General features: G+C 51.4%; 1 protein-coding gene across 19 annotated transcripts in view; it reads left to right on the top strand.

Moving 5' to 3' along the window:
* The window catches only part of TENM2 (teneurin transmembrane protein 2), a 657,515-nt gene extending 637,448 nt beyond the window's left edge, over positions 1–20,067 (top strand). For all 19 annotated transcript variants that reach the window (XM_079145381.1, XM_079145388.1, XM_079145390.1 and 16 more), the window contains 4 exons: positions 6,114–6,410; positions 7,934–9,548; positions 17,239–17,369; positions 18,925–20,067. In XM_079145381.1, coding sequence (XP_079001507.1) covers positions 6,114–6,410; positions 7,934–9,548; positions 17,239–17,369; positions 18,925–19,686 — 2,805 coding nt within the window. In that variant the 3' untranslated portion in view covers positions 19,687–20,067. The remainder of the gene's footprint in view (positions 1–6,113; positions 6,411–7,933; positions 9,549–17,238; positions 17,370–18,924) is intronic.
* Positions 20,068–25,975: the final 5,908 nt, after the last annotated feature.

Raw genomic sequence — 25,975 nt, 5'->3', positions numbered from 1 at the left:
GGAAATGGAGGAGACAGACTCTGTTGGTCCTGGTAAGAATCTTAGACACTCCAGGTTCCTCTGAAGGTTTACCCAATGGTGAATGAACACCAGCATTCACCTGATGCCCGCCCTTGGGAGGTTCTGCAGGCTGCAGGCTCCCATGGACACAGCACTTCCTCTGGCTGCTGTCCTACTCTCCTCCATTCCGGCAGCCCCTCCCGTAGGTTTACACTTATCCCCCAACTGATGGCTGTAGTTTTTGCGCACCTGTCTCATCAGCCTTAAAGTTCCAAGGGGGCTGGGGCCACGACTGCCTTGCTCTGTCTTAGGGGCCCGTCGCAGGAATTAGCATGTGGTAGGTGCTTCATAGATACCGAGAGAATGAGCAAGATCTCTAAGCTGCTGTCATGAAAGGTCCGCCCTCCCACCTCTGTTAATTCCCGGTCCCGGGCTCCCTCAGGATTCTAACTGCTCTTTAGAATAAAGCTTTTCAGATCCTTGGCGATCACACATGGTCCTGCTCTGTTCTGTTTTCCATGTTAGAACTTCGTGTGAACGTTCATGGAGCACTCCCCCAAAACCGTGGGCACCCTACGAAAAATAACACACAGCCCCTAGCCACCAGGGGCTCTCAGGCTGTTACAGATGAGGAAACCGAGGCATCCAGGGCGAAGGAGTGGCTTTGGAATGACAAAGCTAATCAGAGTCAAAACTGCGACTCAGATCCAGATCCTTCTACCTTCCCACCATCTAAGACAGCAAGCCATCCAAAAATAATGTTTGCTCGAGGAATACATTATTTAATGTGTTTGCAGAGGCTTACCCTTCTAATGATGCATTATTTAAGCTAATATTAAATTTATAGCAAGTTGTTTTGTCTGCACCAGCGCTGGTTCCAAGGTAGTGTTGAGTCTTATTGTTTGGGAGCTGGGGAGAGCTGCTTTGCAATCCCAGAGGACTGACCCAGCAAAGGAAATGAAGATGTCATGGCTTTTTCTCCGGGTGAGTGAATAACTAAATCTTGGAGGCGGTGCTTCTGCTTGGAAACGTGGGAGAATCTCATAGCCTCCCTCACTAATCTTTTTGGGTTTCCCATGCTCAAAGCACAATGGGCAAAAGGTTCTTCTGTATGTCCGACTGAGATCTCTCCTGCTGCGCTACGATCCCATTTCCTGGAGGGGATCCAGCCCAATGTAATTTCCTCCTTCACGTTTCTCACATCACCAGCCCCTGGCGTTACCCCTAGAGCTAAGTTAGAGTCACCCGTTATAGGCCCAGCAGGGCCATTTTGACGACAGCATTTCCTTTTCTCTAGGTTTTTTATGAGCCGCCTTGTGACAGGCGTGTGCTTGGTGAGATCAAAACATTCTGCGGGGAAATTCCACAGGGAAAACTACTTCCCAAAGTCTGCCCTCTGCAAAAATAAAAACCATGCTAAATAGCTGAGTTTTATTAACTGGGGAAGCCAGGCTGAGGAAAATGCCCGATAATTAAAAATAATGGCTTCCTTACAAACACAAAATTGTATTAATTTAAAAATTGGTTTCTCTATCGCTGAATTCCTACCGAGCCGGCTGAGCAGGGAATTGTGCTGATCCTGGCAGTGAAAATAATTCAAAATAACTTTTATGTTCTCCGGGAAGCCTCAAGGTTAATTTAAATATTGCTAGATGGGTAATTTAATTCGGAATAAGAGAACAGTGTGGCCAAATTAGCGCTCCGGCGCTCTAACCTGGGGGCCGGCACCCAGGAAGCGCCCAGCCCGCTGCCCCGCCCCTCTGCCTGACAGATGCAGCCTCAGTTCTGGCAGGTGACACCACCTGCCTCAAGGCCCGCTCGGCTGGAGGGCTCCAGTTCAGTCCTTAGAAGGATGGTGCCTTCTCGCAGAAACTGCACATTTCAAAAGTGAACTCCAACCAGGGGGTCCCGAAGCCCAGTTCCCAGGAACAAGGTGCACTGGGGGTGAAGACCCACCCTAAATCACCAGCAGCAAAGGGCACCCGAGGTTCTGTCTCTGGTTCGGTGCACTGGCCCGGGTCAGAGGCCCCATCAGCTCCCGCAACCGCAGGAAAGCAAGCCGTCAGAAGGTGGCGGCTGTCTTGTGTGTGTGCACGGAGTTAACGCCTCTGTCATCCTGGCCCTCCTGCATCACTGTGTTGTTATGACGATAGTCCTGATTATGTCTATGTGACCCACATGATGGTCTTTCTCTTGATGGCGTATTAGAGAACATACAGCGCATACACCCCTATGATCTTGTTGTGGTTACTCCCGTGATTTTCCTGTGGTTCTCCCAGGTAACTGAAGATGGCATCCTAAGATGCACTGAGTGTATTTTTTTGGCAAAATTATTACTTTATTTTTTTTTGATTCATTGTACACAAATGGGGTCCAACTTTTCATTTATCTGGTTGTACACAATGTAGAGTCACACCGTTTGTGCACATATACCTAGGGTAATGATGTTTGTCTCATTCCATTATCTTTCCTTCCCCTCTGCCCTCTCCCCACTCCTCCATTCCCTCTACACAATCCATCCTTCCTCCATTCTTCCCTTAGCCCTTCTCCCCCACAATGTATCATCGTCCACTTATCAGAGGAAACATTCGGCCTTTGGTTTTTTTGAGTTTGGCTTATTTCACTTAGCATGATATTCTCCAGCTCCATCCATTTACCAGCAATGCCATGATTTTATTCTTCTTTGTGGCTCAGTAATATTCCATTGTGTGTATATGCCATAGATTCTTTATCCATTCATCTATCGAAGGGCATCTAGGTTGGCTCCACAATCTAGCTCTTGTGGCACGAGTGTATTTTAACCAGGAGCATGCATCAGAACTACCCAGGGAGCTGTTAAAGCCCCACAAGCCCCTCCCCCCAGAGCTATTCAGGACCTGAGTGGGTGGGGCGGGCGAGCTCAGAGAGCATCGAGGTGCTTTAGAACTCCAGCCCCAGGGGGACCCGGTCCAACACCCCGCTCCCCGGCGCTGCCGCTTGCGGGTGAGGACGGCTAGCTCTGGGCTGGGGTCTCAGCTCTACCGCTCACTGTTTCTACGAACCTCTCTGCCACCCGTGCGCCTTGGGGCCATGCGGGCGTTTGGGGTGGAGGGTTGTGAGGATCGCTCAGGCAGAGCTGGCAGCGAGGGCACGGTGGGAGTGCCCGGATGCCCGTCTGCTGCGGCTGCTCACCCTCATCCCTGAGAGCGGCTCCCAGCTGGATCCGCAGGCAGGCAGCGTTCCACGCATAATAAATGCTCGGGGCCCCTGGGATGTGTGCAAGGACAAGCAAAGAAGGAAAAAGTAAGGAAAAGGAGGGAGAGGGAAGGGGGGACGGGGGTGGGAAATAGTAGGTGCGGTGGCAGCATCTCCTCCAGGAGCAGAGAACCTTCCCTCCTGGTTGACACAGAATTCATTCTGCCACAGGTGTTGGCAAGGTCCTGAGCCGAAATCCTAAAACACAGGGGCTTAAGAAGCTTGTCCCCGGGGCTGGAGCTATAGCTCAGTTAGTAGAGTGCTTGCCTTGCAAGCAGCTAAGGCCCTGGGTTCAATCCCCAGCGGTGCAAAAAAAATGTGTGTATATATATCTTGGATCCATTGCAGTTGCCCCAAGGAAGCAACCCAGCTTGTGATTTGCTCTGAAGATGGCAACTCTAATTTGAGAGCAAGATTCCCCAATAATCCTGAGCATTAACTTTCGGATCTGTTGAAAATAAATCTCCTTATCCTCTCACTCTTTCACTATTCTTTCTGATGGCTGCAGTTGGTCAACAAAAATCTTCCACTTATATCCATGAATTTCCTCCCCTTCACCTTGGTACCAGGGATTGAACCCAGGGGGCTCCACCACAGAGGTACATCCCAGCCCTTTATTTTTTATTTTGAGGCATCACCTTGCTAAATTTCCAAGGCTGGCCTCAAACTTCTGATCCTCCTGCCTCAGCCTCCTGAGCCTCTGGGATGACCGGCTTGTGAGGCGGCTGGCCGAGTTTCCTTACAATTCCAAGGACTCGGGGTGGGGAGATAGCTCAGCTGGTAGAGTGCTTACCGCGAAAGCGCAAGGCCCTGAGTTCGATCCCCAGCACCACAAAAAAAAAAAAAAAAAGAATTCCAAGGACTCGTCACCTTTATGCCATTGCCATGCTTTGGTGCATTCTCTTCACTAAATGTCGTCTCACATATCCTGTCCTTGTCTCTTTGATTGACTCCCCAAGATTCAGGATGACCCAGTTCCTCAAATCTGGGAACCCTGCATCAGGTCATCCTGAGTTCAGATCTGCTTGCCCAGCCCTCTGAGCTCCGACGTAATAGCAGTCGCCACATAAATAGGATAAACAGAATGAGAAACGTTAAGGTATCTAGCACAGCACCCAGCAAAGCATTAAGGACTGGCGTCCATTTAGTGTCAATAACAGAGATTGGAAATAACAGGGGCTTAAATGAGATTTAGGCTTATGGTTTCTTATGACCTAAAAGCCTCAAGGTAAGGGATTTGTGGCTGTGTGGATGACCCCTGAGGACACTAAGGTCAACAGGGACCGAGATTCTTTCTCTGCATGAGTCACCATCCTCAAAATCACATCTGCAATCCACCTAGGAATAGGAAGAAGAGGGAAGAGCAAAGGCCACCTACTTCTCAGCTTCATTTCATGATATTTCCCAAAAGACCCAACAATGATGACCACTTAACATCTTGTGAGACACCCAGTCTTCAAAGGAAACTGAAAATATAGTTCTGTACCTAGGTACAAAGCACTCCCCCAAACACAGATGTCTGAGGTGTTAGATCTATTCCTATCTCCCCACAAGCTGCAGTGTGGAACCCTCAGGGGCGGTGGGAATGCTTTATGATGAAGCCATCCCTTAACACATTTCAGGGCACTCAGAGAAGTGCAGTTCAGGAAGCAGGAAAGCTAGTTAAGCAGTTGAACTCTGAAGGCCTAAGTCCTAGAGCGAGCTTCACCTCAACGCTCTGCAACCTTGAGCAAGTTATGTAACCTCTCTGTTTCCTCCTGTGTCAAGTGGTCTTTGGGGGCATGGACTCAAGCAAATGGAGGCCAGTCCCTGGAACAATGCCTAACTATCTCAGTCCTCCACATATGCTGAAGTTGTGATCTTTATTATTACCAGCATCACGTTACCAGTGAGTGCAGCTGAATTGTTAGGGTAAGGTGAGAGGAAGCAGACATCTCGCTCCTTCCTGCTGCCTGTTTACATCTTCTCTCTCCGCAGCCACCCCAGGGATGTCTGGGTGTGCAGTCAGTTATGTCCTAAGAGTCTGGGCAGAGTCGGCTTCCTCTCCTTTCCCTGCATCCGTCCACCCAGGGTCACCACGTCTCCAGAGTCCCTCTCCTTCGCCCCTCACTCGTCTAGACTCCCAGCTCTGCCTCTGGGACAGCCCTTCTCCTCTGATCAGATCAACTCCTAAATAAATATTAAATGACACCTGGAGGTGTCTCGTTCCTTTCAAACCTGTGTCAATCTGATCTTCCCTTTGTTGGAATTCCCCGGTCCTGCCCAGGTCCCCGCTGAGCTTCAGCAGCCTTGACAGTGGCAAGATTTTCCACTCGGTATTTAAAACAAAGGCGTTTCCGTGGGGAGGAGCCTTTGTATCCCCGGATCTTTGTAAAATACGGATTTCTAAGCCCTCTTCCCCATTCGAGGAGGCACCTTCACATCCGAAATCTTAAAGGTCACCAGCTTCCCAGCCCGTGGTGTGCCAAGAGAGGGTGATGGTGTGCGGGGAGGGAAACCGTCTCGCCCCGGGGTGAGTAGGCAGGCAGGGCCGCGGAACCCTGGGTGCAGGCATCAGGTGTGGCTGGTGCCTGCCGATCTCCCTCTCGCCTTGCACCCGAGGGGTCCCCTCCTGCGGGGCGCGGTCCAGTCCCCCTGTGCTGACGCGGCCACGCCCGGATCAGCTGCCTCCGCCCTGCGCCCCCTCCTCGGTATTCCTGCGCATCCCGCAGAGGCCGCCCCTTCTGTGCGTGCGTGATGCTCAAGGAGGCTGGAGGTCAGCGCCCCCTGAGTTCTTCCTCCACTGCCCGCCCAGCCCTGATCCCACCCGCAGCCACGGCCGCCGAGGCCTGGCCTGCCCGGGTGGCGCCTTTCAAACCAGGCCTATTGTGTCTTCCCAGGTCCATGGAAGGAACCTCCTGTCCATCGACTATGACCGGAACATTCGGACAGAAAAGATCTACGACGACCACCGCAAGTTCACCCTGAGGATCATTTACGACCAGGTGGGCCGTCCCTTCCTCTGGCTGCCCAGCAGCGGGCTGGCGGCGGTCAATGTCTCCTACTTCTTCAACGGGCGCCTGGCTGGCCTGCAGCGCGGGGCCATGAGCGAGAGGACCGACATCGACAAGCAAGGCCGCATCGTGTCCCGCATGTTCGCGGACGGCAAAGTGTGGAGCTACTCCTACCTGGACAAGGTGGGCCAGCGCGCTGCCCGGCCCGGGGCTCCACGGGGCTCGCCGCCCTTCCCAGGCTGGCCCCCACGCTGTCTGCCCCCAGACGTTTTGACATCTTTCCTTTGACCTCCCGAGGGTTCCCCTCATGCTGCCCCCTTCACTGGGAGAGAGACGAATTCTGAAGGAAAATGTTATTCATGGCTCAGCGCTGTTACCATTAAAAGAAAAAAGGGAAGCGCTAGGCACTCCGAAATAGCAAAAGGGTGGATTGTCTGATTTTATCCCCACCCTCCCCAGCAAAAAAAAAGATGTTGAAGTAAACGGAATCATCCCTCTGGCAGCTAATCATTACTTATGAATTGGAAATGCAGAGATTCCTTTTGACCTCGCCCTGAATTAAACCATCAGGGTAGGGAATTTGGCTTAAAACTCAAAACCGCAGAGTACCACCCTCTACTGGAACAGCCAGTGAATTCTCACCACATAATTCCGTGTCTGAAAATGCCAAATTCAGGGCTCCTTGCTGGAAAGGTCAGGGCAGAACAGCAGTAAAAGGAAATTCCCTTTGAAAGTCAGGCATGGTAGCATAAGCCCCACCACTCAGGAGGCTGAGGCTGGAGGATCACAAGTTTGAGGCCAGCCTCAGAAATTGAGCAACACCCTGGCTCAAAATAAAATAAAAAGGGTTGGGGAGTAGCACATTTGCCTAGCATGCACCAGAGGTTCAATCCACAGTACTGAAGAAAAAAGAAAAAAAAAAAAAAAAAAATGAAGACTAAAAAGAGGTCCCTTTGGCGCAGATGTCATCTCTTTTGAAGGCTACCCTGGCCATCTAGTGCTAAGTCAGGGGCTTGCTCAGCCCGGGCCACTCACTCAGGCTCCCCTCAGCACTCGTCCATTCCTTCCTTTCTCTCCACCTCATTACATCAGTCACTTTCAGGAAAACCTATTACCCCTCTGCAAGAAAGGGGCTGGAGTCCCCGTGGTCCCAGGCTAACCCTGTTCTCTTAGACTATAAAGTATGGGAGGGTTAACGGGTAATCTCCTGATTGCCTCTAGCTACGGCCATTCCTTTCCCGTAGAATCAGCGATTCTGGGTTATTTCATCTCTGCAATGGCTTTTAAACAGAGGATGTGCTTTCTCCTAGATGTAATCAGGAGTGGCAAAAATGTACCACGTATGTCCCAGCTCTCTTCAGCTGGGCCAGTGACACAGTTCTGAACAATCTCCAGCCTCTTTGTTACTGAACCTGGGGACAAACTCTGTGCCTCTCACTTCAGTCCTTCGAGCCCTTGATACCCAGGATGCCGGAGAAGCTCTGGCATCCTCTGGGAACTTGTTACAAATGCAGGTTTGTAACCAAATAGCTCCCATGACCCATCAGAACGGGTACACCCCATGGAATGAATCTATGCAATTTCTACACTTCCCATCTTTTGTGGCTTTTGATTGACATTTGGGGAGATGGAATCAATTCTCTCATCCGCCAGGCTTGGTCCTGAAGAGCCAACTCACGTGTCCCCTTCTGCTTTTCTTCCTCCAGTCCATGGTCCTCCTGCTCCAGAGCCAGCGGCAGTATATCTTTGAGTATGACTCCTCCGATCGTCTCCACGCGGTCACCATGCCCAGCGTGGCCCGGCACAGCATGTCCACCCACACCTCCATCGGCTACATCCGCAACATTTACAACCCCCCGGAAAGCAACGCTTCGGTCATCTTCGACTACAGCGATGACGGCCGCATCCTGAAGACATCCTTTCTGGGCACGGGGCGCCAGGTGTTCTACAGGTATGGGAAACTGTCCAAGTTGTCGGAGATTGTCTACGACAGTACCGCCGTCACCTTCGGGTACGACGAGACCACCGGCGTTCTGAAGATGGTCAACCTCCAAAGCGGGGGCTTCTCTTGCACCATCAGGTACCGCAAGATCGGCCCCCTGGTGGACAAGCAGATCTACCGGTTCTCGGAGGAAGGCATGATCAACGCCAGGTTCGACTACACCTACCACGACAACAGCTTCCGCATCGCCAGCATCAAGCCGGTCATAAGTGAGACGCCGCTCCCGGTGGACCTGTACCGCTACGACGAGATTTCGGGCAAGGTGGAGCACTTTGGCAAGTTCGGGGTCATCTACTACGACATCAACCAGATCATCACCACGGCTGTGATGACCCTGAGCAAGCACTTCGACACGCACGGGCGCATCAAGGAAGTGCAGTACGAGATGTTCCGCTCGCTCATGTACTGGATGACCGTGCAGTACGACAGCATGGGCCGGGTCATCAAGCGGGAGCTGAAGCTGGGGCCCTACGCCAACACCACCAAGTACACCTACGACTACGACGGCGACGGGCAGCTGCAGAGCGTGGCCGTCAATGACCGGCCCACCTGGCGCTACAGCTACGACCTCAACGGGAACCTGCACCTGCTGAACCCGGGCAACAGCGTGCGCCTCATGCCGCTGCGCTACGACCTGCGTGACCGGATCACCAGGCTGGGCGACGTGCAGTACAAAATCGACGACGACGGCTACCTGTGCCAGCGCGGCTCGGACATCTTCGAGTACAACTCCAAGGGCCTCCTGACCCGCGCCTACAACAAGGCCAGCGGCTGGAGCGTGCAGTACCGCTACGACGGCGTGGGGCGGCGCGCGTCCTACAAGACCAACCTGGGCCACCACCTGCAGTACTTCTACTCCGACCTGCACAACCCAACGCGCATCACGCACGTCTACAACCACTCCAACTCGGAGATCACCTCGCTCTACTACGACCTGCAGGGCCACCTCTTCGCCATGGAGAGCAGCAGCGGGGAGGAGTACTACGTGGCCTCGGACAACACCGGGACCCCCCTGGCCGTGTTCAGCATCAACGGCCTCATGATCAAGCAGCTGCAGTACACGGCCTACGGCGAGATTTACCATGACTCCAACCCAGACTTCCAGATGGTCATTGGCTTCCATGGGGGCCTCTACGACCCCCTGACCAAGCTGGTCCACTTCACTCAGCGGGATTATGATGTGCTGGCAGGGCGCTGGACCTCCCCGGACTACACCATGTGGAAAGATGTGGGCAAGGAGCCGGCGCCCTTCAACCTCTACATGTTCAAGAGCAACAACCCCCTCAGCAACGAGCTGGACCTGAAGAACTATGTGACAGGTAAGGACCTGCCTCCAGGTCAGGCAGCGGCTCCATGGGGGGTGGTTGTCCTGGTGGACTGTTGGGAGCTTGGTGGTGGGAGAACCCCAGAGCTGTCAAGCCTGGATGGTGTCTAGAACAGTGGAGGGACAGTGGTACAGAGCGGTCACCAGGTCCGTTGGAAGGGTTCCCAGCCAAGGCACTCAAGTGTGCTCTGTTGTGACATTGATAAGAGTCCTTCCCACCCCCATCTGAGGAAACCAGCTTACCAGGGGAGGGAAGAGTGGAGTCTGGTGCCAGGAAAGGCCTGGCTCCAATTCTCTGTCTTCCATTTATGAGCCCAGAGACCTTGGGCTGGCTGTCCATTCTCTCCAAACTAGTTCCCTTCTCTGGGTAAGGACGCCAACAAAACCATCCCATAGGGTGATCCTGAGAAGCAGATGAACTTTGGTAAGTGAACCTAATACTGGCACTTAGGGGATGTTGCTGAAATGCCATCTGCCTATGTCATTAACATCGCTGTCACTAGCAAAGCAAAGCTATGCCTTAGTACAGGCACTGAGATGCCTGGGAACCAGCCCTTGACTTCAGGGGCTGACCTGGTGAAATACAGAGACAATCAGCAATAACAAAGGCAAAGTCGGGACTGTGCCATTGTCTAGGCGGCTGCTCAGTTACTTGTTCAAAACAGCATTTGTAGAGTGGGCCCCCTAAAATCCTGGAAATATCATGTGAACAAAACAGTTTCTCTCAAAGACTGTGTGAAAGAGAAAAAGAGTGTGTGTGTGTGTGTGTGTGTGTGTGTGTGTGTACATACATGTATGTGCAACTTGTGTAAATCAATTCAGATTTGGAAGATTCAACACAATATACAAGGGCCCATTCAAAATGAACCCAAAGAAGGACTGGTTCAGTGGGGAAGGAAGACTTTGAGCAAGTCAGGATAGGAGGGCAGATGACCCAGGATAAGTGAGACATTGGTGAGATGAGGTTCCCGGAGCACCCACACATCCATCCATCCATCCATCCATCCACTCAGCACACGTGGAGAGCTGGGGTTGGAGCCACACAAAGTCCCCATCCCCAGGGAAATAAGCAAAGACATCAGGGTGTACAGATGGATCCCAAGAGTCCAGGCCTCAAAGGGCTGACCTTTCAGAAGCTGGTGAGGACCATCTAACCTGCCAATGCCAAGACCAGACCCCACATTCCAGGAAACTCACAGCTCTTGAACATGGGCCACGCATCAACATCAGGTAACCCAAGTCCCTGGAAAGGAAGCAGCAGCTACCTGGAGCCCAGGGCTGCCCTAGGTGTCTCCTGCTGCAGAAGAAAGTCAGCGACTCAAGGATCAACTCCAGCCACATGGTGCTTTGCTGACAGGTTCAGCCTCTCCAAGTTGAACTCCACACCTCCATACAACAGAAGCCGCTGGAACTTTTAGACCCCAGCAGCTTATGGCCAGGCTGGCTCCTCTGGCCCTCCTCTGCCTGCACCTCATCAGGAGAGCCTGCCGTGATGTTCCAGCAGGGCTTCCTTCTTCCCCAGGACTTTGTCCCCCAACTCACTGCCATCTCACAGTGCCTCTCAGGAAACACACAGAGTATCACATAATAATAATAAGTGCTGTGGAGATTAATGGAGTAAGGGGTTGCACGGGAGAGGTGCGAAGCACCTCGTTTATTTGGGGTGCGCACAAAAGGCCTCCCTGAGCAGGTAGCATTTGTGCAGAGACCTTTATGAATTGGGGCAGGGGGAGGAAGAGTGTTCCAGAGGAGGGAAGTCAGATGGATGGGCAGCCAGGCCTGCCTTAGCCAAAGAAGAGACTCCTTCCCCACAGCATGTGCTCTCAGAGCCTAAGGAATCAGCCAGCCAGCTGCAAATAAAGGAACCCAGAGAGGGCTGAGCAGACGCCATGCTCCCAAGGCCCAGAGGAAACCATTCACAGGACACAGTCAACTTCACGGACCACCTCAACTACTTTACTGCTTCCCTGGAAAAAGAAAAATAAAATTAGCAGGGCTCTCTGAATAGCAAGATGGCTTGCCTCGTTCCAGCCCTTGGTGGAGACTCAATAAGTGGGAATCAAATCAGTTTGAACTAAGTCCAACCAAATTGAATCCAGAAACCATTAGGAAGAGTCTAAAATAAAGGATGGTGTCAGAGAAACCACGTGCAAAGGGGTGGCTGTCTATAGTCACAGCTGAGAGAAGGTAGCCCGGTGGAGAAGGGAAGCAGACCGGCTCAGTCACACCTGCCACCACCTGTTCGTGACGAAATGACCCTTGGAGAGTGGATCGGAGCAAAAAACACCAGATCATTCTCTGCTGTTGGAATGCTGGCTCATCCGTAAACCCTGGCTAAATTAGTCTTAATTTGCCACTTAGGAGACTAGCAGGGTGGCTGAACTTGCTGCTCACAATCTAAGCGGAAGAGGTAATTAAGACGTAGTCAGAAGGAAGGCGAAGAACAGAACCTGCTCTCTCCAGTGCCCAGAAGAATCAATGCTGTTTGGAAACAGAGCTCTCTGAATGCAGCCCCAAGGCAGGAGGAGGTTCTGCGTTCACCTAAGAATGCCAGTGCAAACAACAGCAGCAGAGTCCGGAGCCTGGCCAGCCCCGGGGAGGCTGAGGCAGGAGGACTGTGAGTTCAAGACCAGCCTGGGCCACACAGTGAGCCCCCTGTGTCCCCCTGCCCCGGCTCTGGAACATGAGGGGGGTCATGAGAACCAACAGAGGAGGGCAGGAAAGAACTCCTTTCCCTCCACTTAACAGTTATTTTTCAGTTATTTTTGACATGACAGTTGATACATCTGGGATGAAAAGATATTAGAGGAAAAGGTATAAAAGAAAGATTGGGAGACAGGCTCCTCAAAGTGAAACATCCCAGCATCCTGGATTTTTCTGATTTTAGCGACCCTGGAAACTCAGCCTTGGATACCGTGGGACCTAGTCCCAGCCCTGAGTTCTGCCCTATTCCCCTAATGTTAGCAAATCTCCAGACACCAAATCTAGCCTTGCCAGTCACTTGCTGTGTGAACTTAAACACGTGTCTTGACCTTTCTGAGCCTTCATTTCTTCATCTGAAAAATGCTGATATTGCATTCACCTCCTGGAGTGGCGAACAAGAATGGAATCAGCCCAGCCCAGATGAAAGCTAAAAAATTGTCACTATTTATAAGCAGCTCTGGACTTGAAGATGGTGCAGATTGGCTTGAAGACCCCGCCTGCACGTAATGTTCTGGGGAGCGTGGGGAGGAGTCTCCACGTGCTCCTCAAAGTGGATTCGGACCCCGCTCTGACTGGCATCGCTTTAGCAAAACAGGACTCCAAGCAGGATTTGAGTTAGTGAACCTCCTAGAAGGTGCCCATGATGGGGCTGGGGAGATAGCGCAGTTGGTAGAGTGCTTGCCTTACAAACACAGGGCCCTGGGTTTGATCCCCAGCACCACCAAAAAAAATGGTGCCCATAATGAGCCTCAGTCTTCCCCTCCCTGCCTCCCCAGCAGGCCTCTGGACTTGCAGAGGCCAGCACCTGGGAGCTGAGGTCACGCTGTCCCCTCTCTCACATCCACTGGACACCTGAGGAAGCTGCTCTGACCTGTTTGGAGCAAGACATGGTCCCAGGCTGTGAGGAACAGCAGCGGAGATGGGCAGCTCCCACCTGAGCACGGCCTCTCGACAGGCTGCTTGGGGTGGTTGTCACTTGTCACACCAGCTGCCCCAGGAGGGTTGGATTGCTTGTGTGGTCCCAGAAGGGCCTTCTAAGAAAGGGAAGATATGATAAGCAGCTGAAATCGACTTTCCAAGTGGGTTTAGACACAGAAGCAGTAGAAGAAAGGAGGAGGAGGAGGAGAAAGAAGGAGGAGGAGGAAGAGATGGAGGAGGAGGAGGAGGAGGAGGAGGAGGAGGAGCAAGAGATGGAGGAGGAGAAGGAGGAGGGAAAAGAAGGAGGTGGAGGAAGAGAAAGGAGGAGGAGGAGGAGGAGGAGGAGGAGGAGGAGGAGGCGGCATAGCTGTCACTTCTCATGGGAATGGTCACTAAATTCCTGATGACAAAGGCAGAGCACTCTTACCATCTCTGCCCTCACTAAGGGGATCCTGACCTAGGGAGAGGGCTTCCTGGAGGAAACCTGGACCATGGGAGGCCTTCTGAAAAGGCCCCACACATCCCACATGTCCCCGGGGAAGGTGGGGGATCGCGAGTGGACCCAGAGGTGGTACTGAATAACACTGAAACGGGAGGGGACGGTCAGTCCCTCCTCCATGCTCTCTGAGTCCTTCCAGTTCAGTCAGGGACCCAGCAGCCTCTGCCTGGCGCTGGTACGTACTCAGCACCTCCGTGACACTTTGTGATCTCCCCGTTCAGCAGCAAGCAGGTCTGGGGCTCCCTTAATACAGCTAACAAAATGGAACTGTAACTGAATGCACGACTTTCTTTCCTTTGTTCCAATTTTACAGTTATGTTCTGTTTGCAATAAGTGGGTCCGTTTTTCCATTTATGAGAGTAACATAGAGTTTCTTTTTTAAAATGGGACTTCCCTAAGTAGAACAGGCAAATATATCTGTCTTTAAATCAATAGGTAAGTAGATAATAGTACAGTTGATATCTGAATGTGGCAAAAATAAGACTCATCATCTTGACAGGTGACCATGAATATTGAAATTTTACCCCAATTTTGTTTTTTTGTACCAGGGATTGAACCCAGAGGTGCTTAACCCCTGAGCCATGCCCCCAGCCCTTTTTATTTTTTAAATTTTGAGACAGGGTAAGTTGCTGAGGCTGGTTTTGAACTTGCAATCCTTCCGCCTCAGCCTCCTGAGCTGCTGGGATTATGAGTGTGAGCCCCGCTCTTTTTATTTTTTTATTTTATTTTATTTATTTATTTATTTTGTAAGGAAAGAATTTACTTGTGAATTTGATGTGGAGAATGAGAAAAAGAAAGGAGTCAAGAATGGTAGCTGGACTCTAATGCACCAATTAAAACATATGAAAAAAAAAAATGCCTGGCAGCCGGAGGGAAGAGCTGTCATCACTGGGATGGAAAAGACCCTGGTGGCGCTGGTTGGGGGAGGGGAGATCAGGAGTCAGTTCTGGACAGGTCAAACCTGAAATATCATTATGCGCACAAGTTCCGAGTTCACGGACCGTCCTGGCTGGGATGTAAATTGCAGAGTCCAGATGGGCGTGTAGATAGCCCTGGAGCCCCGAGGCTGGATTAGGAGTAGGTGCGTGTGCGCAGACAGGCAGGGAAGAAATCCAGAGTGAGTCTGCGGCTGCCAACGCAAAGAGATGGGCGGGAACCAAGAGGGACGGGTGTCAGCTACTAGGGTAGGAGAAGGAAAAGCAAGAGAAAACTTTTCCAGAAAGTTTAAAAAAAAAAAGTTCGCCACCTGCCAAATAACAATGAGAACCTGAAGAACACAGAGCTCAGCAACCTGGAGGGCAGCCGTGACCTTGACGGTGCCGTGGAGGAGACAGGAGCCTGGCTCAGAGGAGGAGGGGAAGCAGTGAGAAGGGAGAGCGATAAATACTAAACAGGTGACAGCAAAAGGAGACGGGGCCGAGACGGGCAAATGATGAAGGCAGGTTGAGCAGCAGGTCTGCGTGCCCACGGGGCTGACCCACCTGGAAGGGAAGTAAATTCATGGCGTGGGGGAGAGAGCGGGGGCCGGGGTGGTGCCCTTGAGTCAGCGTCCAGTGCCCAGCGGAGGGGTGCCCGCAGCTGCCCCTCTGGAGCGCTAGGACGAGGGACCAGGTGCGGCAGCCGCACGGCCATCAGGGAGTGTGATGGGAGTTGAGGGAGCGCCTCCTCTGGACGACAGAAACCAAGGTCGGCTGCTGGAGGCAGCAGGGGAAAGCGGGTGTTGGAGGCCTTAGGAGAGGTGAGGAGGCTTGAAACCTTCCAGGAGGGGGGCACGGGGAGGAGCCAGGGAACGCCATGGGGTTGCCAGGAAGGCAAGCTGGAGTCCACCATCAGGAGCTCCGAGTGGCACCTGTCGGCATGCGATGATTCCTTCAGCAGCCGCAGTCAGCTGCACAGGTGCAGACCTGGACAGAGACCTGGATTCAACCAACACTGTGATCCGGCCTGATGAAGTGAGAAAGGGACAAAGGATCTGGGAACCTACCCAGGGATGGGTCCAGAGGCTGGCCAGCAGATGTGCAGCAGGCTAGACGAGAAGGGCCAGGAAGTGGAGGGATGGGGAAAGTTGCTTAGGATGGCTGGGAGGACCTGGGAGACAGGGGGACCAAGAAACGGCAGATATCAGGTCATAGGAAAGAGTAGGTTGGACAAAGTCAAGGCCCTGCTCAGGGCCACAAAAGTGACACAAGAGGAGTCAGATATTGGTGATGGGAAAGTCCAGAGCATGAGAGGAGGTCAAGGGACTAAGAGGCCAAGATGTCGGAAGGACCAACTAACCTGCGTAAGGAAATCACTAGAATTAATTCAGGATCAGAGGTGGAGAGAATGAGAGTGAGGCCGAAGCTAAAAGCCTTGAGAAATTCAGGCAAGAGGCCTGCAATGACCGCATCGAGAATGGTACCTCCAGATCCAGCACTCGGAGAACAGGAATGGGGACCAGTGCTCTCGCGGAGCCTCAGTTGTAACAAAAATGGAAAGAAACCTCTGGAGAAAAGGTCAAAGACGTGTGGGGCTCTCGAGGGCACCAGTGAATTCCAGAGGGCCTATATATTTCTGGATATTCCAGAGGATGTATTTCTAGAGCTCCACTCAGCTCTCAGGCTCAGGAGAGATGGCAGAGAGTGTGAAGCATGATCTCAGGGTGTTGTTATAAAAGAGCTTTACCAGGTCGGTCCTTTGGACTCCAGGCCAACGGTGTCCGTGAAGATGGAAGTGTTTGGAGGGATGGATGGTCAGGACTCCCTGTTGATCGCTGTGGAAGGAGGCCCGGAGACCGGGGAGGAGGTGGGGATGCTGGACATTCAGCAGAGAACTCATGTGGTGTAATTCCCACACAAAGACTTCATCCTGACCCCTGGTAGGGCATCTTAGCTGAGCATGCAGAGCTCGCTCTTGATCTCTCCTTGAAGAGTTGGAGACCAAGAGGAATGGGTCTCAAGGGCCAGAAAATTGCATCCCATCCATGTCCAGCCCTCAGAACTCCATTCCACGGTGGCCCAGCAGCCCTGGTCCACGTGTCCTACACAGTGGTAAGAAGCCAGATCCCTCTGGCTGGTCATTGTGTCTCAGCTTCTAATACATTGCCGGCCTGCAATAGATGCCCCTTTAAATACCTGCCATATCAAAGAGGGCGTATTAATTGGGTGGTGCATGTCCCAGGCACGGTGATAAGTCCTTTGTGTGGATTTTCTCCTTTGATCCTCACGACAACCCAAAGAGGTTGGTGCAATTATTATATCAGCTCATACCTGAGTGACATGAGGCTGAGAAGGGGACTGGAAGTTGCCCAGGGTCACACATCAAGGTAATCGAAGCTAGGTCTGTTTCCCTTTAGCACTGGCCTTCTTAATCACCACATGGTGGTGATGTATCCATTGACCAAGGCAGGCTGGACATCTATTTCCTGGAACTGGGCAGACCCAGGAGACCTCACCAGCTCTTGCCTCCCTCCTCTGTTGGACCCCACACGCAACCATCCGTGTGATTTTCTTTTCTCTATCTAGGATCCACTGCAGCTCTCCATTCATCATGATTTCAGAAATCTTTATTTTTGTTTCCACCATAGATGTGAAAAGCTGGCTTGTGATGTTTGGATTTCAGCTTAGCAACATAATTCCCGGTTTCCCAAGAGCCAAAATGTATTTCGTGCCTCCTCCCTATGAATTGTCAGAGAGTCAAGCGAGTGAGAGTGGCCAGGTAAGTGGAGATTCCTGCCAAGAATCCGAATGACTGTCATCATTCCCTCTGCAACAGAACCACAGGGCAGTGGAGGGCAGGTCAGGAGAGGGAAACATTGGAGCTGGGTATAAAAGGTGCCGGCAACACTGGGGCTTCCCAGAAGTGAAGTCAGTGCTGTCGACTGTCTATGCAGCACACGTTTCTTCCCAACCTCCATTATTACCTTAATTGTGGGATCATTATCTGTGCAGTATATACCCTTGAGTCACTCCTTGATTAACAACAGCACAGAGAAATCTAGTAGCAACCCACCATCTGCACGGCCTAGAAGATCATAACCCTTTCAGCTTTTATGGGAAGTAATAAAACTGTGGTTTGCAGTTTCTGTCCCATTAAAGAACATTTTTATGCCCCACATAAAACCCCGGCACTTTATGGCCCAAATGTACACAGATTGAATTTTCAGAACATCGTTCATGCTTGGGTCTTTCCGTGATGACCAAAGGCTGGTCACTTTCAATTTGGGTGCAGCTGAGACCTCTGCTACAATCAGATGGGAGGAGAGGGCACGGGCGCTGGTCAAACCCCTGCCACAGAACTGGTGCTCAGCCCAATGGGAGTCTGAAAGGTCTCAGCTGCTCGGAATAATTGTCCAGATTGTATAACTACGAAGAGGCGAGGAGGAGCTGCTGGGTAATTGGGAACGGCATTCTCTTAGTCCTGCCCCTGGGGGACCACTCAGTGCATGAAAAGCCATCATTTCTCTCATTTATCTAAGTGCCGTTACCTCCCAAGCTCAGCCTCTTCCATTATCCCTGCCTGTCCCCCAACCACCAATTGCGACAAGTTGCCATTCAAGTGGAGAACTCGAGGCCAAGGAGGCAGGAGTGATTTCCTTCCTCTGCAGACGCAGGGCTAAGATCCAAAACATCTCACGCACAGCTGGGATCCTCCTGCTGGCCCTCCAAGCTGCCATCTCTCAGCCTCGTGCTTCTCAAACATGTACACGCACACAAATCACCCAGAGTGTCCCATTAACGTGAGCCACTGGCTCAGCAGGTCTGGGACCAGGCCTGAGGTTCCACTTGGCTAAGAAGGTGATTCTCCATGGTCCCTCTGCTGCTGGCCACCCTCTGAGTAACAAGGTCTTAATCCTATGAAAGTAATGAGTCTCCAGGACACTGGCCTCAGAGACATCCAGATCACATCAGTGGGGTTCCCAGCTGTTCCCATACACCCCCGCCCTCGGGTCAGGACATTCCTGGGTCTACCATATGCAAGGGGTGGCCCTGCAGAGTGCAGGGAACTCTGCTGTGACACTGGTGAACCACAGTAAGTGTAGACTTAGGTGAGATGACAGACCAGTCAGTGGACAGGTAGGTGATGAACAGGCCACCCGTCAGAGCACTGGCAGCCTGCCAGCCTACCCAAGTTCCGAAAGGGCGACTGGATTAGCTGGTATCACAACAGGCACACTAGGCCTCTCAGGGTGTCCCAAGCACTTTTCCCTCTGGCTCTTCCCTAAGGAGCTGCCAGCGCCTTCTCAGCTCCCTCTGTGTTCTTGTGCCCGCAGCTGATTACAGGTGTCCAGCAGACAGCGGAGAGACATAATCAGGCCTTCATGGCACTAGAGGGGCAGGTCATTTCTAAAAAGCTCCACGCCAGCATCCGGGAGAAAGCAGGCCACTGGTTTGCCACCACCACGCCCATCATTGGCAAAGGCATCATGTTCGCCATCAAGGAAGGGCGGGTGACCACCGGCGTGTCCAGCATCGCCAGCGAGGACAGCCGCAAGGTGGCGTCCGTGCTGAACAACGCCTACTACCTGGACAAGATGCACTACAGCATTGAGGGCAAGGACACCCACTACTTTGTGAAGATCGGCTCGGCTGACAGCGACCTGGTCACGCTGGGCACCACCATCGGCCGCAAGGTGCTGGAGAGCGGGGTGAACGTGACCGTGTCGCAGCCCACGCTGCTGGTCAATGGCAGGACTCGAAGGTTCACCAACATCGAATTCCAGTACTCCACGCTGCTGCTCAGCATCCGCTACGGCCTCACCCCCGACACCCTGGATGAAGAGAAGGCCCGAGTCCTGGACCAGGCGAGACAGAGGGCCCTGGGCACCGCCTGGGCCAAGGAGCAGCAGAAAGCCAGGGACGGCAGAGAGGGCAGCCGCCTGTGGACTGAGGGCGAGAAGCAGCAGCTGCTGAGCTCGGGGCGCGTGCAGGGCTACGAGGGCTACTACGTGCTTCCGGTGGAGCAGTACCCTGAGCTGGCGGACAGCAGCAGCAATATCCAGTTCCTCAGACAGAACGAGATGGGAAAGAGGTAACAAAGTCACCCGCTGCCATTCCTTGTCTGGATGGCTGAGCAGGAGTAACTGTGCTCTCCTCTCCTAAGGAGATGAAGACCTAACAGGGGCACTGAGGCTGGGCTGCTTTAGGAGACCAAGTGGCAAGAAAGCTCACATTTTTTGAGTTCAAATGCTACTACCGTCCAAGCGCGATGTCCCTCATCCTGAAGCACACAAAAGCCCAGCTGCACATTCTGAGGAAATCACAACTAACGGATGAACGAATGAATGAACAGACACACAATTGTTCCAAGTTCCCCTAAAATATGGCCCACTTGTTCTGGGCCTACCGCAGAAAAGAGACACAAAATATCCAAAAGGAACAAAAAAAAAAAAAAAAAGAACAAAAAAAAAAGCAAACAGCAACCAACAGACAGCAAAACAAACACACCGACCGGAAAACAAAGCAATGAAGACGGAAGGCCTCATATCCTATTACCTCACTCATTCGCACGTGAGCGACACGGTGACATTGACAGGGCCGGCATCGTCAGACCAGCTGGGGACGATTCAGACTGCTCGTTGGACGAACGCTTCCGACGTTTTCCTTTAAGCAAATACAGGTGCATTTCAAACTCGACTTCGGGGGTGATTTGTGTGTAGCGCCTGGGGAGGGGGGGCAGCGAAGCGGAGGAGTGAGCACTGGAATACTTTTTAAAGAAAAAGAAAAACACAAGAAAAAAAATTCCTATCAAAAAGTCAAAGCGAAATAATGCCGTTGGGCACTTACCTCTCGGGTCTCCACTTAGTCCGGCCTGAGCTAATTTATTTGAGCGCAGAAGTGTAAAATTTAATTCAAAACGGTGGCTATACTCACTACAGATAAATCTCATACTCTTTTGTCTTTGGAGATTCCATTGTGGACAGTAATACGCAGTTACAGGGTGTAGTCTGTTTAGATTCCGTAGTTCGTGGGTATCAAGTTACGGTAGAGGTGCGGCATTGTGACTCTTGCTAACAGGTACCACTCGATCACCCTGTACATACATACGCCGCAAGGCGCAATCACTGTTTCAGATTTAAAATTATTAGTGTGTTTGTTTGGTCCAGAAACTGAGACAATCACATGACAGTCACCACGAGGAGAGAAAATTTAAAAAAAAATAATAAAATAAAAATAAAACAAAAAAAATGTTAAAAACTTAAAAAAAAAACAAAAAAACAAAAAAAGTCTAATAAGAACTTTGGTACAGGAACTTTTTTGTAATATACATGTATGAATTGTTCATCGAGTTTTTATATTAATTTTAATTTGCTGCTAAGCAAAGACTAGGGACAGGCAAAGATAATTTATGGCAAAGTGTTTAAATTGTTTATACATAAATAAAGTCTCTAAAACTCCTGTGGACACTGGTCTTCTGTGGAAGTGCTTTGAGATGGTCAAAAGGGAGGGCGCACAGGGCCGGGATCCTGCGGAGACGCCAAGAGGGGACTTAGCAGCCCTTATCCAAGAAGCTTGGGACCGAAAGTGTTTGGGACTTCAGAATTTTATCTGATTTTGGAATATTTGCATATACATAATGAGGTATCTTGAGGATGAGACTCAAATCTCTCTTTTTTTAATTCTTTTTCGGCAGTGCTAAGGATTGAACCCAGGGCACTGCCTGCACACTGTACCACTGAGTTACATTGCTGACCCTTTTGATTTTCGTTTTGAGACAGGGTCTTGCTAAATTACCGAAGCTGGCCCAGAACTTGCCATCCCTCTGCCTCAGTCTCCCCAGGGGAGCATGCACCTAGCAGGATGGGACCAATTCCAAGCTTGACATTCACTTATGTTTTTTATGTATACCTCCTACACAGCACTTAATGGTTAATGTTATACAATATTTTTAGTAATTTTAGGCATGAAATAGTTTCATGGTCTAGAATTTTCCACTGTGGTTGACTTCATGTCAGTGCTCAAAAAGTGTGGATTCTGGAGCAGTTTGGATTTTGAATTTTCAGATTGGGGATGCTTAGCCTGAGCTGATTTGAACATTTGGAAATGTTATTTTTGGTTTTTTGTCTGTTTGTTTGGGTACCAGAGATTGAACCCAGGGGTGCTTACACTGAGCCACATCCCCAGCCTTTTCTATTTTTTTATTTTGAGATGGGATCTTGCTAGTTTGCTAGGGCCTCACTAAATTGCCAAGGCTGGCTTTGAACTTGTGATCCTCCTGCCTCAGCCTGCAGAGTCGCTGGAATGACAGCAGGGGGCGCCAACGTGCCCGACTTGGAAGAGCTTTTCTTAGAGTGTCTCGATGTTCCCCAGTGCTGATGATTATCCTGGAGTTGTCCCTGCCTGCTTCTGCGGCCCGCTTGGGAGGGGAGGAAAGTTTGGGGTTGGTGCTGGTGTGCAAGGAGGACCTTCAGGTCCCTGCATGGTGGACACCCCAGCACTCCACAGACGCTCAGACCCCTCCCTGCCACCGTGTTCTAGTCCTGGAAGATGCCAGCAGGAAATTTAGACACGAGTGGGAAGGCACTCAGCACCTCGGGAGATGTGTGCGTGCGTGCGTGCGTGCGTGCGTGCGTGCGTGCGTGTGTGTGTGAATATTTTCTTCTAGGCTACTTAAGTTTACCCCAAAACTTGCATACTTGCAGACACCCAAGTCAGAAGAGCCCTTTCGGGTAGATGAATTTTTGCTTTGCACGGCTTCTGCAGTTGGGATATGATCGCCCATAGTCCATAAAAACTGGACCTTACTTGTTGCCAGTCACAGTGCTGCTGGCTCTGCTGCCATGTTTCCCTTGAGTCCTTACCTTCCATTCACTCAACAGCACCTTGCTGAGAACTCACCACGTGCCAGGTGCTGGATAAGTTCTGTGGATTTGGAAGGTGAGTAGACACAAACAGGGGTCTCGACCTCATGAAGCTTCTGGGCAGAGGAATGGGTCAACGGCAGGCATTCCGTTGAATGACACCAAAAAGTGAAAAGGCAGTAGGACAGGCTGAGTAGGACAGAGGGATGGCAAGAAGGAGCTTCGCTATCATGTGCTGGGCGGGCAGGTGAGAACCTGAGGCTCACTGTCACCAGAGAGTAAGAGGTGGAATCAATCAGATGGAAGCCCACTGAGTCACTGCTTCTCCAGGAGGCCTGGTGACTGGTCTGTCCCCGGAGACCCTCCTAAGGCCTGCATCTTCTCCCTTCCTGTCATCAGCCAGGTGGAGATATCTCCAAAGGTGGAGAAAGGAGAGGCAGGGCCAGCCAGCTTGCTACCAGGCCTCGTGACCCTCCTGGTGTTACCAGCAGAGCAAGCTCTGGTTAGAGACCAAAGTGGCCCAGAGCGCCTCCCTCTGAGAAGCAGGTGCGCACAGCCTGTCTTGGCCGTGCGCCCAGCTGGGCCGGCTCCCTGGACGAGGGCAGCAGGAGGCTCCCTGGTGAGACTGCCTGGTGTCGGAACCACTGGGGGGGTGCCCACAGAACAGCTCCTGTCCTGGTGTGGGAGGAGCGTCAAGGGGATCTGCCACCACTGCAGCTGGGGTCCCGGAGACTTGATCCCAGGCCAGGAGCTGAGGTGAACTCACGCAGCCAGGGCTTCTCGGCTCCATCCAGTCTGATGAGATGCAGGAATACCACAGGGAACCACAACGGCACAGGAACCGGAACTTCTCCTCCTCGGAGTCCACCATCATTATCCATGAGTGTGCTGTTACACCCAGGCCAGCATTGCCCTCACCACACATCAGACAAGCAGAGAATAAGGAAGAAGGAAACAGCTTTCCATGAAAAATTGTTTGCTGCCTTACCTCAGGCTGGCCCTATAATGACCAGGACAAACTGATGGAGAATTCTGGAAAGACAGTACAGCTTAGGGGCTCATTAAGACCCTGAACTCTTCCCGGGAACCCATCCTGACTCACTCCCTGAGTGTAGGAATAGGGTTGACTGTGTTGCTCAGTGGTAAGTGCTTGCCTAGTATGCATAAGACCCTGGGTTTAAGCCCAAGCACCACAAAAGAATCAAAAAAATCCCCAAACCCATAAGAACCAGGAAAGATTATGCCTGTTCTTTATGGTAAATATTTTCAGCCGCTCCAATAGATAAACCCAATGTAGGTTAACATGAGGAAATATTATTTATTTATTTATGTATTTATTTATTTATTTTGGGGGGAGATACAGGGGATTGAACTCAGGGGCACTCAACCACGGAGCCACACCCCCAGCCCTATTTTGTATTTTATTTAGAGACAGGGTCTCACTGAGTTGCTCAGTCCCTCACTTCTGCTGAGGCTGGCTTTGAACTCGTGATCCTCCTGCCTCAGCCTCCCACAGTGCTGGGATTACTGCCCCTAGCTGCAAAATTTATTTTTGATGCATACCAATGTCCACCGTGGTTCAGCAGACAGGATACCGACTGCATCACTGACACACAGGAAGTACTTAATATTATGTTTTATTACTTTAAAAACTGTTCCAAGATATCCTGTGAATGGGAACTGAGCCATTCCCACTGGGCACAGAGAGATTTTCCCTCCAAGGCTTGGCCGGGTGGAGGAGGCCCTTCCTCAAATGCCTCGGCACCTGGCACTACCTCAAGAGCAAGTTCTCCCCCAGCCCAGGAGGGGAAACTTGAACCAGTACTGTCAGCCTCTGACCCTTGGTCACAGCTGCAAGGGCTTTTCAGAAAGAGTGTCGTCTCGGGGGTTGACATGAAGACTGGCTGTGACATGACTGTCTGAGCAGGTGACATCCATGCAGCCAGTCATCAAGCACTATGTTGTCCCAGGCAGTGTCAGAAACTGGGACTCTAAAGATAAATAAAACATGGTTCTAAATCTCCTGGTTCAAGGTGTGAGACGAACTTGCAAGTCAATCAATGGAAGCCAGGTGATGCAGAAGGGAGGAGAACATCAGAAGCAATTGTTTCCAATTGTAATGACCCCAGAGCCAGTGCTCCATCTATAGCCGAGGGACCGGGCCACAGCCTGGGAAAATGATACCCAGACTTTGATATCCAAGCACTGGGCGTTTTCTGAGTCAGCAGGATGGGGTGTGCCCTTGACAGAGGACTTGTCCTCTTTCCTCACCTGCCAAGTAGGCATAATAGTCGTCCTAGACTTAAATGAGATAAAGCCCTGGACCTGGCTTATGGCAATTTAGTTGGTTATTATCCTGTGTGCCATTCCCATCCAATCGCTGATCTCTTTAAAAAGGTGAGAAGGGTAAAATCACAATAATATGCTGTCCATTTGGATGATCATGATCAGATCCAGCTAAGTCTCTGTGGAGCCATACTCCAAAGAAACCTGGTAGTGCCCTTCTCTTCCAGCTATTTCTTCCTGGCCTTCCAGACAGGCAACTGTTTCGGTTTCTTGCTGGTGTTTTGTACAGGAGAGAATCCACATTTCCCAGTGGTGGACTTTACCTTCCTTTCTACAGATCTCTGTTTTTAGGAGGTCTTCCTAACGGACACAGTTGTTTCCTCTGAGAGCTGCATAAATTTTTTATTTTTACAGACTGCATTTTGATTCATTGGACACAAATGGGGTACAACTTTTTGTTTCTATGGCGGTGCATGATGTAGATTTATACCACTCATGTAATCATACATGTACATAGGGTAGTGATGTCCGTCTCATTCCACCATCTTTCATACCCCTGCCCCCACCCCCCTCTCATTTCCTTCTACCTAATCCAAAGTTCCTCCATTCTGAACTAGAGCAGGTGCTAACGGATCCAGAAGGATTCTGGAAGTAGACTGCAGAGGCCTGCTCCAGGCCTACACAGGAGAATCCCCTGGCCAAGGTGGGGGCCAGAGGTCAGAGATGAAGCACATGCCTAGCATGAGTGGGGTCCTGGGTTCCCTCCCCAGCACCCCAAAAAGGAAAAACTAAAAGAAGAAGAAAAAAAAAAAAAAAAAAAAAAAAAAAACAGAAAAGAAAGAGGGAGGAAGGGAGGGTGTGAGGCTCCTGGGAGTTTCTCAGCCGAGGTCCCAGGCCCAGCACGTGAGGCTCTCTGGGAGAGCAGACTGTTCACAGCTCAGTGGCAAAGCTCCCCAGGTGGTTTTCAGGCACAGCTGGAACTGAAAAGCACCCTGGACTAGAGATGAGCAGGAAGGCAGGGCCCGAGACGAGGCCTGCTGGGGAGAAGGAGGCAGGCTCAGAAGCTGGGCCTCCTCCTTCAAGTTTATGAGGAGCGTTCATGGGGGTCTTGAAAACGGGGAGAGACACGGTTAGGGGATTTTTTTTTCTTTTTTTAGGTTAACAAAGGGAAGGGAGAGGAGGGACAGAAAGAACTAGGGCCTGGGAGATTCTGCCACATCCGGGTGAGTGCCTGAAG

Source organism: Sciurus vulgaris (assembly GCF_902686455.1).
Source record: "Sciurus vulgaris genome assembly, chromosome: 6".
In the NCBI taxonomy this organism is placed as follows: Eukaryota; Metazoa; Chordata; class Mammalia; order Rodentia; family Sciuridae; genus Sciurus; species Sciurus vulgaris.
Note: the sequence above shows the minus strand (reverse complement) of the source record. Positions and strands in the feature narration are given on the sequence as shown.